The sequence below is a fragment of the Cibotium barometz genome, chromosome 49 (assembly GCF_041138505.1).
Source record: "Cibotium barometz isolate CiBa-2024 chromosome 49, ASM4113850v1, whole genome shotgun sequence".
NCBI lineage: Eukaryota > Viridiplantae > Streptophyta > Polypodiopsida > Cyatheales > Cibotiaceae > Cibotium > Cibotium barometz.
The window spans coordinates 44,433,579-44,445,758 of NC_141094.1; the positions used below are offsets into that span (position 1 = coordinate 44,433,579).

The 12,180-nt window shown below is 42.1% G+C and overlaps 1 protein-coding gene across 1 annotated transcript; it reads right to left on the minus strand.

Moving 5' to 3' along the window:
- Positions 1 to 293: 293 nt before the first annotated feature.
- LOC147610622 (eukaryotic translation initiation factor 5A-2-like) lies at positions 294 to 2,038 on the minus strand. The gene is made up of 5 exons (XM_086786458.1): positions 1,753 to 2,038; positions 1,073 to 1,195; positions 881 to 937; positions 605 to 679; positions 294 to 505 (listed from the first exon to the last, which is right to left on the minus strand). Exons 1-5 carry the CDS (start codon positions 1,873 to 1,875, stop codon positions 404 to 406), a joined length of 480 nt encoding a protein of 159 aa, XP_086642584.1. The 5' UTR covers positions 1,876 to 2,038; the 3' UTR covers positions 294 to 403.
- Between the last annotated feature and the right edge of the window lie 10,142 nt (positions 2,039 to 12,180).

Sequence of the window (12,180 nt, forward strand, 5' to 3'; positions counted from 1 at the left end):
AAAGGGAGCTTGACACACCAGAAGCCAAATAGAAAGTCAAGTCATGCTTTGCCATGAAACTGGTCTGATTGCAATAAAAGCAAGAAGAGCCATACCAAAAGAGCTGACATTGATGGTGAAGACACTAGGCAACAGTTTTAACCACACCATCATGGGCTGAAAGACAACCGCAAAAAAAAAAAAAAAAAAAAAAAAAAAGGACTCATTGTGGTCAAATACTTAACACATATGGTCCAGAAAACTAAGCCAACCAGTTCCCACAACCACTAGCAAAGCTGCCAGAACCTTCCCCATTTACCAAAAGCACCTCACTTCATTTCAATAGTGGTAAATATATATGTGTGGCAGCGCTCTACACTAGCAGACAGTAGATGGCACAAATCAAAAACCCAATTTATGGATACTATTTAGGTCCAATATCCTTGAGTGCACAAATCTGCTCTTCTCCCATTGCAGACATGACTGTGACCACGAGATCTTTACCTTCCGCAAATCCATCTTTAATCTGCAGAAGAAAGAACTCCTTAACACTTATCCTTGAGATCTAAAACAGCAAGAAAACAACTTCCACATGTGGCCACCATGCAACTAGTCAAATATGTACCTGCAGTAAAAGCTGATCGTCGGTGGGAAGCCTGAGATCATCCTTCATGCCACCATTATCCATTAGGAGGCTCACCTGCAGATATTGGCATACTATAAGCATCATATGCAGATCACAAACCTCACAAGCCTACTCAGAGACTTCGCTCTTTACATAGCATGCCCAACCCATCTAGCAGACAGTAGGACTTTGATGGGAGGAACCCTCACCCAAGAAGTATGGCAATCAAGTTGGGGCCCGTTACACAGACGGATTAAAAGCTGAACCGAAACTTACAAAACCATCCTCAGATATGTCGATTAGTTGATAATCAGTGCGATTGACGTCAGGAACCTACAAAAAAATCAACTGATGATCTTAAGATATGCTGCTAGGTTTTTTAATCGAAATTAGATATCACCACCACATTCAAGCAAATCATAATCACTCAATCATGAGTAATAAGGATAAATGGGTGACAAATCTCACATCACAATTGTGGGAGGACGGGACAATATCTTCAACCTTCTTGCCAGTGAAGATGTCTATACCCACAAAATGACATTTCGCATGGCCATGCTTGCCAGTTTTGGATGTGGAAACCTCCACAACCTGCACAATAATCGGTCATCAAAACTTTTAAAAAAAAAACACTACACCGAAACTCAATAGAAGGCACATTCTATCCATACATCGAATAGAACAATCCGGGCATGCATACCCCTAGCTTCCTTCAGAAGCGAGGGTTTGCAGAATGCAGAGAAACATTGATGGCCACATACGCACCTTCAAAAGATAGGGTTAAACAGAAGGCAGAGGAACATTGATGAGCACTGATAGCTTCAAAATCTAGGGTATACACATAGAAGAGAAACATTGATGAACACATACACACATCCTGACTTCAGACGCTAGCGTATGCAAATGGTAGAAAATTATTAATGAGCACATGCACAGTCCTGATTGCTTCAAAAGATAGGGTTTTCAGACTGCAGAGAAACATTGATGGAGACATACATACTTCAAACTCTAAGAAAGCAGAGAAACATATACCAAAACCATGATAATTTAGGGCTTGCAGATAGCAATGAACACATACAGATGAACATATGCATACCCTGATAGGTTCAAATGCGAAAGCAGAGAAACATTGATAAGCACGTACATACCTTGCATGGGCGGTTTTTGATGACGATGTAGCCATTCTTCCGGATGGTGCCCGCCTGCTGCGGGAAGGTCTTGGAGGCTCCGGACTCGGCCTTGTTCTCGAATGTGTGCTCGATGTCCGACATGGTGAATCGCACGAACCCTAATTCGGCTACAGAGAAGGAACAAAAGAACCCTAATTAGATTACAGCGATGGCAGACTGAAGCTTGCAATTTAGATTTCACAGCGAGGGCAGATAGAAAAATTTCTGCAGAGAACAGAAGTCCCTGTATAGTGAGATGGGCTTTGGCACACGAAGAAGTGGCATCCATGTCATGTCACCGTCCGATCGTCTGGTCTAATCCTAGGGCTTAAAATGATCCTTTATACCCCTTTTAATAGATTCGATATCCCCCCTTTTTCTTAGTATTATTCTCTCTTTTTTTTTCTACTGGATTGGATTTTGATTCTTAGAAAAGCACATCATATCAAATGATCCCTACATATTGGATTTTGATTCTTAGCAAAGTTCATTGTCCACATCATCTCAATGGATATCATTGTCCACATCATCTCAATGGATATCGACCACTCCGCTTCAATACCCTTCCCATGTCGTCGTTGACATTGACGCTTGAGTGGATTCCATTCCTATACAAAGATGCCAACTTGCAAAGGAGATGCTTACAACAAAAAAACTATGGTAAGCCTTTAGATTTCTTTTGCAAATTCCTCAATCGCCAGTGTAAGTTAAGATTATTTACACCATGATACTGAGCAAGCAAGGACGTGCGACTTGTGATTTTCACATTTTGTAAGCTAGGTCGATGGGTGCATCATCACTATGTGGAAGTACATGACACTGTGAACCACATGATGGCATTGAAGCACATGGAATTGGTTATGAACATTGGATCTCTTAATAAGGAGCCCAATGCATAAACCGCTACACACATACATGTAGTTGTAATAACACATACATGTAGTTGTAATAACACATTTACTCATATGTACATATAATCACCTATAATCAACTTTATCTACTTCTATTCACTTATATCTATAGCTACCATCCTTACCCACAATCGCATGTTACTTAATACCTTTTCTCATGTTCAAATATATTACCCACTTATGTATATCTATTTCTACATATACCATAAGGCATTATTTATTATTATTATTATATGCAATCGAAATAGTACAACCTATGTATATATCTCTCAACTTCTAATAATAATCAAACACTTTACATCTCTCAACTTATATATATTTCTACACACTATATATATAGTTACTAGCATGCTGCATCCTTGCCCACGGCGCAGTCACTTAATACCTAACTCATAGTCAAATTTATTTACCCACTTATATAGCTCACCTATATCTATATGGGCACAATTTTTGTCCATCTAAGCGTCTTTTCATGGTTGGGAATTCACATATAACTTTACTCATAGCATTTACTTTTTTTAACCTTTATTTCCTTATATATAAAACTATATTAAAGTTAGAAGGTGAAAACTTTTATACATAGCATATAGTGAGCGAGCATATTTTTGTTTTTAACTTATGGTCTCAGTCTCTACGAGCATGATTAAGTGAGCAAATCAAAGTTTATAGTTACATTCTTTCACGAAGTGCCTAGAAAGAGGAGTACATGGGGACACAAGCTCAAAAGGCATAAGGAAAATAATAAAATACAAATCCAAATTACTTATACACAGGTAAAATTATAATTATATACATGGATTGAGTTCAACACTATAAGAACCTCACTGTTAACCATGTGCATACACTCCTATAATATTCCATATGAACCCACCACAAATAGCCTTAGGTATTGAATAATAGTTATGAAGGGTAGCAACCATACCCCTTCATATTTCAGTTCCACTTATACATGCATGTAACCACCATCTTCATATTATTCTCGGCTCTCTTGTATTTTTTTTAATTCTCTGTTAGGCCTGCAAGGCTACTACCCATAACACTTGGTGATCTCTCTTGGTTTTTGCCTTGACCTAATGAGAAGCATCGCAGAAGTGTGCAACTAGCACGACTCATATGATGTCTGGCTAAATCAAGGCTCCAATGAGGCAAACTGTGTGTATGCCGACACTCGCCAAAATTTAAATTAATTGTGAATTCATTAAATTGATTCACAAACAATGTATAAAGTATGTGGAATAGCACATGATTAAATTAAGTTATAGAAAATAACAATATTGAAAATATCTTCATAAAAATACAAGTTTAAGATTGTAAATCTACACTGGCGCTGATTTATTTAAAGTCATTTTAATAATAACACTATCACAGTAGCATGCATAGGAAACACCGTCTTGATACTCTACATTAGCAAAATTGAGATAATGTCTGTAATGTTTAGGGTATGGGACATAAGGCTATTTTATCGGTGTGACCTCAGAGTAGGCCTCAAGTAGAATTCTTCAAGTTGGCTCAAGTGGTGTTATTTGCATTAACACCTTAAACATCAGCTTCGGCTTTAACAGTGGATTGCCAGCTTGAATAAAGCCTTCATATTTTGCACCAGACAATGACTTCAAAACTGTATCATCAATAAAAGCTTCAATATTGTCTTGGGGAACAGTATAGCGTACCTCCTGAGGTTGTCGAGGAGATGGGTGAGGTGCCAGTATCTCCTTGGGGGCGAGAGGGTTAGTGGGAAAATCTATATGTTGAGGAGTGAGAGTAGAAAAGATGTAGTCGGGCCTGAGACTTGTTAGTAGGTGGGGCATTAGGATAGGGATTAAGTAGTTTAATAGCAACATTAGAATATACGGGGTAAGTGGAGATGGAAGATGAAGATGGTGTCTCTTCCTGACCATGACCTGAGCTGGGGGGGTGGGTGGCTAGGTTTGTGAGATTTCATAAACTCGTGAAGGTTAGGGATATCTTCAGGATTTATGTTAGGATATTCAATATGGGTGGCATCAAAAGTCTAAAGTACACTAGTTAACATGGATTCTAAGTGTTTGTAGATATTAGAGTATAGTTTCAGAATTCCAAAAGGGTGATATAAGCAAACTCACATAAGTTCAAATGCTGGTGAGTATTATAGACTCACATAAGTTCAAATGCTGGTGAGTATTATAGACTTCGACCCACTCATGGCTTATAATCCATTGATAACTTTGTGCTACCACCTCGTAGTTGGCTGGTGTCTCGGGAATATCATCTAGAACAAATAGGTCTAATTTATCGACAATGTTGTCCATAATTTCAGAGTTTTGTAGTACCCGACACCAACTATGAAGGTTTAACACAATAGGATGTAATGGATAAAAGTAGATATCCCCTGGATTAGTTAATACTATATCTCCTTGCAAAATTCCCATTATAAATAGTGGGGTCAGCATCACACTCAGTATTCTACTTAATGAGGGTTCGTTCACCTAGGCCTAGGTCCTCAGACATATTTATATCATATTGAAGTAAGGAGAGGGTTAGTGTAGACAAAAATAGAGTAAGAGTTTGAGGAGGGGCCCAAGGGGGGGGTTACTAGCAACTGACCTATCTCCGAGGCTGGCTCAAGGAGTAGGCACATGTCATTTGTAGACTCTTGCCGTTGACTTTGGTCCTGTGTTGCCAATTGGCGTTACAACTCTTGTAGATGGGAGTCATTGGTGCTGAGGAGGTTTGATATGGTGGTTTTGCGAACCATCCTTGCAGCATCCAACTCCTCGAAGCACCGTATTGCTTCCTCCTGGGCACCGTCTGGCAGTAGTAGCCCTTCTCTCTCTTGAGCTTATGCGATTCGCTAAAGTCTTTCGGCAGCAGCCAGTCTTTGACTATCTTGTAACTGCTGGGTGACTTGTGCCATTGCCTCTTGGTGTGCTATCACCATTCTTTACATCTCAACTTGATTGGCACTAATCGCATCACTAATGGCACTAATGGCATCATTAAGGGCTCTCACTTTCTCTGCATGTGCCTTGTTTGTTTGTTCCCTTTCTTGTTGTAAGTGAGTAGCCCTGCTTTCTGCTTCCTTCAGACTTGAGGATAACTGCTCGATCTGGCTTTGCAGCTCTTCTTCTTTGGCCATGGACATGTGCTAGAGTTCTTGTACTTTGCTGGGCATAAATAGCTGCTTGTGAGCTTGTGGTTGTGGGTGGGTAACCTCCTTTTGGAGTTTCTCCTTAGCCTATTCCAGCTTTGCCTTCAGATCAATATTCTCTTTAATTCGCTGAACGATAGTTTGGCTTAGAACCAAATTATTTCCTTCTAGTGATTTATACCTGGCCTCTTGCTCCTCAGTGGCCTTCAAACTCTTCATGTGATGACATCTCGATGCGTGGCCTCTACTGCTGTCAAGTGTTCCTTTAAGGTTTGTACTTGTGTGTTTGAATCTTGAACTTGCTTCCAAAGTGCAGCATTATGATCATGTAGCATGTGTGTAGTGACATGTGTGTAGTGAGGAGATGGCAGTGCCATACCCTTTGCTCCTTCTCCCATAGTGGTGCACTTGTGCTTACGGCCCCTTCCAATCCAGCATGCGGTAGGTTTAATAGTCCATCCAAACCTTCCATAGTTTCTTGCATGAACTATTCATAATCAATATTCTATAGGAAGGACAGCTGGGGTAGTCTTTCTTCATCCTCTAGATGTCTTCTTTTGCTCGGACTGGATGTATCTTCACTCCTTGTTCTTTTACCTGTATCAAATGGTGATGTTGGATCTTGCATTGGGGTTGATGTTGCTATCTCAAGTTCTTGTGATTCTTTAGTCGACACTAGGATTGATGTTGTTGTCTCTGGCTCCATCTCCACAGGTGTGTTTGCCATGGTATCTAATCTTTGAGCGGGGACATGTTTATGAATATAGGCTATGCTAGGCTCTGAGGAGGAGTAATCTGCTACGGTTGTTCTTGAGTGCCTGACGGACAGTGGCTTCCTACAGTGTTAGTACTTCCTAGTATGATCTAATCTCTTGTGCCAGCTCAGCCTCTATCCTTTGTGATTCCTCAACCACGTCATGATTTCTCAGCCACATCAAGAATGAAGCCCCTCATCTTCCTTTCTATTTTCTTCCTCCTCCCTTTCTTTATCTCCTTCTTTATGGCTTGTGTTTCTATTAGGACAGCTTGGCCCTCGTGCATCTCTGCAAGATGTTAGCGCTGGTTGCTCTGGCAGTAGTGCTAACTGCACTTGCTCTGCTGGTTCGGGTTCTGGAAGAATCCTCTTTGCCACATGGTTTAGGACCTGTGTCAGCAGGTAGGGATTGCATATCTTGGACTAATGGGCCTTGAGGTAGTTTTCCATCTCCTGATGTATGTAGTACGCCCAGTCCTCTTCCTTCTCTTCATGGACTTTTACAATTCTGTTTAGTGGGACCCTGTTGTAGTGGTCCACTGGCTTCACCTGCATGATCAGCGACATTGCTCTGCGTGCCTTCTCCATGGCCTCATCTCGAGATTCTCATATTTTATCATATGAGCTCTTCTTCATCATAGCATCCAAGGGCATCTTGTCAAACACATTGGCGTGTACCTTGACTGGTGGTGGGAGCTGTAGAGCTTCACGGATTACATCTTGCATGATTAGGACATTCTCTGTTGTGCAATCGGATTTCGTGATTGTGGCCCACTTGGTAGCTTTGTCGTAAGTTTTAATATACTCAGCATAAAGCTCTGTGTCGATGTTCTTGGGAAGAATCTATGCCATTCTACCTAGGCCCACTTTCTCCAGCTTTTCTTTTACTTTTGTCTCTTCCAAGATTTGGAGGCACTCTAGGGTGTGATACTGCAGCGCCACCTTTCCATGGGCCGTATGGATCTCCTTTGCTGATGATGGCCCCATGGAAGGCTTGGGCATATGGGCCCAAGTAGTTCATCTTGGGTCCCTGTGTCGGTTTCTTCTTTTGATTCACCGGGGAGCCTATAGTGCTGGCATGTGTTACTGCGGGGGTCTCTACGGCTTCGAGGTGTGAGGTCGACATCTATACATGGAAAGAAAATCACTCTTCAGACTGGTGGGGTAGGTATCACTTCTTTCTCTCTCTTTTTTTAAATGGCAAGATGGTTAATCGAGATGAGAAGTGTGTTAGTGGTGGGAGCAGTAAACAAGGTGTGTTAATTGAACAGGTTAATTATGTAGCATGAAGGTGCAGGTTTTTGGTAGTTCTGTGAAACTACAGGTCGTGAGGAGGGATCCTGTGAGAGAGGAATTTACTTAGAGATGTGAGAATTAAAAGCGTGAAAGGGATTTCTGTGAGACAGAATCCTGTGAGAGTTAGAGATGTGAGAAAAAGCATGAAAGGGATTTCTGTGAGACGGAATCCCGTGAGAGTTAAAGACGTGAGGGATTTCCATGAGACGGAATCTTGTTAGTCTTTTGGAAGCGTGAAACTGCAGGTTTAGTTCCATGAAGTTGCAGGTTTTTAATAGTTCCGTGAAACTGCAGTTTCTTGGCAGTTCCGTGAAACTGCAGTTCCGTGAAACTGCAGGTTTTTATGGTGTTTACGTTTTTATGCTTTTGTTTTTCTCTTAAAGATTCAATTAGTGCAAGTGATGAGTCCACAAGCGGAGTTTAGAAAAACATGGAAATCATGTGATGAAAATGTAGATGATTTTAAAGTGCACGACATTGGTCGATCATAATCAAAATTAAAAGAGTATAAAAAAGAAAAAAGAAAAAGAAAAGAAAACAATGAAGGGTCCAAGCTCCCACCTTAATGTGTGAATGTCCCTGGGTTGCATCACATCTATGGTAGCTAGCACATACATCCAGTTTTCACTGAAGTCCGAAGAAGGAAGTGATGCATACATTTTCGTTTCCTCTTCTTCCTTTTGGAATTTTCCACTGTGAGCTGGCATATTTGTACGGATGTGGTCTGCTTCATTGTAATCAAATCATTACCAAACAGTTGCCATTCCATGGGGTGTGCTCTCCACGTTCTCAAATCTATCGTTAAATTTTGTGAATCCCTACGCACATACACGTGATCTAATGCCCAATCATGCACCGATCTGGACTATGTCATATGAGTCAGGTCGATGATGTAAGAAGTCCATTACCACAAATGTATCTGGTAGCAATACATAAAGAGTTTGAGTTTCACATTCTCCAAAAGTCCAATGGGTCTTGAAGATGATCCATCTACCATTTTAACGATTAGATCTGCTCTTTTTAGATAAGGTTTTCCCCAATTTTCCCAGCAATGTTGTGTGATGATGCTAACCCCCGTCCCACCATCCAGGATAGCCAGTGCCTGGTACCCGCCATGATGAATCGGGATTGTAGCATTTATGTTGTCACTTTCGTAAATAACTTCCCAAATTGATTAACTGGTATCTTTATGACTCAGGTTTCCCTTGTGTGTTTTAGGGTTATTTCTGCTAGAGGTTGTATAACCTTCTATGTAGTGTCAGTTGGCCTTAGTCCACCTTCTACCTGTTTCTTTATGTCTGTCCATAGGGTTGGTGAATTGCGTAGCAGTTTCCCCAATGGCATTTGCACAGGCATGGACAGTACAACCGGCGAGACTTCCTATGTCTCTGGGTTCTCTGGAGATTAAGGGTTCTCCCCAAGTGTGTGTCTCATATTCATCCCTAGGGAAGGAATGGATGGACTCACCCTGTGCATTTTCCTCAAACATCTTGGACATTATGTTTGCTTGAGATCCCTCTTCCTTTTCTTTTGGAATTGGAGTGGGTACGTCCAATTCTCTTTCCCTTGTTGGCTTGTTTCTTGGATACATTATATCCCTAACCCAATTAGCCCTTAGCTTGGCTTCATGAAGCCCTTGACATTCTTCTACTAAGGCCTTGGTGTTGACGGCGGGTGCGTGCACACACTCTTGATAGGAGGATAGCTTCCACATAGGTTAGCACTAAGATAGAGTGGGATTCCATCGTTAGGGGGGATTACCATTCAAGAAAAGAGGTTACAAGCTTGAGGAGTGGTGGGGATTACACATGAGAGTGGGGGACACCCACATGCTTGAGGAGTTACACATGGAGTGGGGTAGTGGGGTAGTGGGGTAGTCCAAGAGTCACCCATTCAACACTATATATACACCCATTGTATCTTGAGTTGGGTTCATGAGAGTTCATGAGATGACATGGTATGAGATGAGATAATGCAATCATGAAGCTTTTGCCCCATTTCTTGTGTTTTGAGTATCATTATGCCTTAATTATGTTATTCAGTATGCTTTTAATCATCATCTTGCTCATGTTTAGTGTGGATTAGCGTGTTTGCTTAGGTGTTCACCATGTTTGGGACGCCAACCCCAAATACTTTGGCATGCCCGGTGTAGAGTCCTCGACTCTCTTACCCACATGGTTTCAATTTCTCATTGGCAATAACTGATACACTTGACGCAACATCCTTTGCATCTGTGTAGCTTTCAAAGATGTCATAGTATGCCACATGATAGCTTTGAGCAAAGAGTGAGCAGGATCCAGAAGCTTCCGCCTTAACACCCTCATGAATGAGGAGAGTTGCATCACCACCATCATCAACAATCAAGTCTAGGCCACCGCTTGGACCCCAGTCAATGCTCTCAGTGCACACCAATGTTCCTGTAGGGTTTCTCCCTTCCAAGCAAAGACAGAGGCATTGTCACGAGAAATGGTAGTAGCAGCGGCATGGTCCTTGTTGGTAGAAAAGATGTTGCAAGAGTGCCAGCAAACCTCAGCACCAAAGGGTGGTTAGGGTTTCAATCAGAATAGCAATCTGAATGGTCATGTGAAGAGATCCAGTGATACGAGCTTTGTTCAAAGGTCAAGGGGGACCAAACTCAGCATGGCAAGACGTGAGACCAGGCATTTTAACCTCTGAAGCAAGTTCAATTTCTAGGTAGGGAGTTTGATCAGACACGGTGGATCACACCCCGCAACAGTTCCATCAATCAGCGCTTGCTTCAAGGCATTGGCATCGCCTCATCCCTCCGCACACACAGGTTATATATTGCCAAGCCAAGGCAGCCCATAGTCACCGGGCATTTGGCTCATTTGGAGAGATTGTTGAAGCTGTTGTTGCTCTGGGAGGAGTAGAGCTGATAGTTGCAGTTGGGGAATCCTGAATTGGAGCACCCATCAGTCTGAGTGACTGCCTTCGGAGTTTTAGAGCGGACAAATCTGACATCTCCGCATCTGGTCAGTGGGTCCGAGTTGGAGGTCTCATCTGCAGATCCCATTCCAAAGGCTAATCTGATCCGAGTTCAGAAGGTACCACATGATTTCAAGAAGGTTACCTCTTCTTTGATTTTCTTGGCATCTTGTGACTCTTTGTTAATCTGCAATAGGAGATCTTCAAGCTCTTTTGTTATCCTATTCAGTTTATATGTGGGCATTGTCAAATTCAATTGTAAAAAAGTAAGCTGTAATGCATCAATTGTAAGCAAAAATAATCATAGGCCGTGGCCAACAAAGCAGGAAAATAATTAAAATGAAAATGAAAATAACAATACCACAAAAGCTAAATGCTATCTTTTGGCACTAGCTAATGCGGAATTTCTGCCATTGCGAGAGTCCGGAGCATGCGATTGCCCTGAATGCACGAAATGTGATAGATTCGGACATAAATCCAAGCATTGTTTGAATCTGCCCTGCTCGACATGTCAGTAGCAACAAGGACACTGCAGGTAGAGTGTCTGTTTGCCTTTTGCCGGGAGTGCAAACAAGTTGGCCATGAGGACAATTATTGTCCAAACAGATTTGAGGAGGAAGTGCTGCATCTTCCTGACGTGCTGATAGTCTGCACAGCAGCTATGCATGGGCTTTGGGTGTGTTGGAAAAGTTTGAAGCCAAGCTTAGAAATGCATGCGCACTTAATCAGAAGTATGGGCAGTATTGTAGGGACCATCGAAAATGTAAATATTTTAAAGGAGATCATGCTGATAGTGTCAACATTAGGAGGAGGTTTTCTGCATTGCTTGATCAGCTTGATGCATTATATGCATCCCTAGGAGAGGGAGAACGACAGGGCGGATTCGGTGGAGTCTAAGGGAGCATGGGAGGACAGGAAGAGCTAGGAGAGCCAGGTGTCCTCGGATGTCCCTAGCCTCGCATCGACGGATGGGTCTAGTGAGTGGGCGGATAGTCCAGATGATGGTTCAGATTCGGTGGTGTCTGAGGGAGCATGGGAGGACAGGAAGAGCCACGAGAGCCATGTGTCCTCGGGATGGGTCTAGTGAGTGGGTGGACAGGAAGAGCCACGAGAGCCATGTGTCCTCGGATGGGTCTAGTGAGTGGATAGTCCAAATGATGGTTTAGTTTTGTTCCTTGCTGCTCACACGACGGATGTCCAACTCTGACTGCTGACATGTCGGATAGTTAGGAGGTCACCACTGCTGATTTGATGGAGTCAGATGATGATGTTGATGATGATGTTTTCTCCTCTGTTCTTGATGATGATCTCAAGGAGCTAGCTTTGGCTAGTGATGTAGATGTGAGGGCTCTCTTTGAGTTTGTTTTCTAGAT

Coding starts and splice junctions, on each gene's coding strand:
- LOC147610622 (XM_086786458.1), bottom strand. CDS start 1,875: ATGTCGGACATCGAGCACACATTCGAGAACAAGGCCGAGTCCGGAGCC. Junction 938..1,072: donor CGTCCTCCCACAATTGTGAT/GTGAGATTTGTC, acceptor ATTTTTTTGTAG/GTTCCTGACGTCAATCGCAC. Junction 506..604: donor ACGATCAGCTTTTACTGCAG/GTACATATTTGA, acceptor TTTCTTCTGCAG/ATTAAAGATGGATTTGCGGA.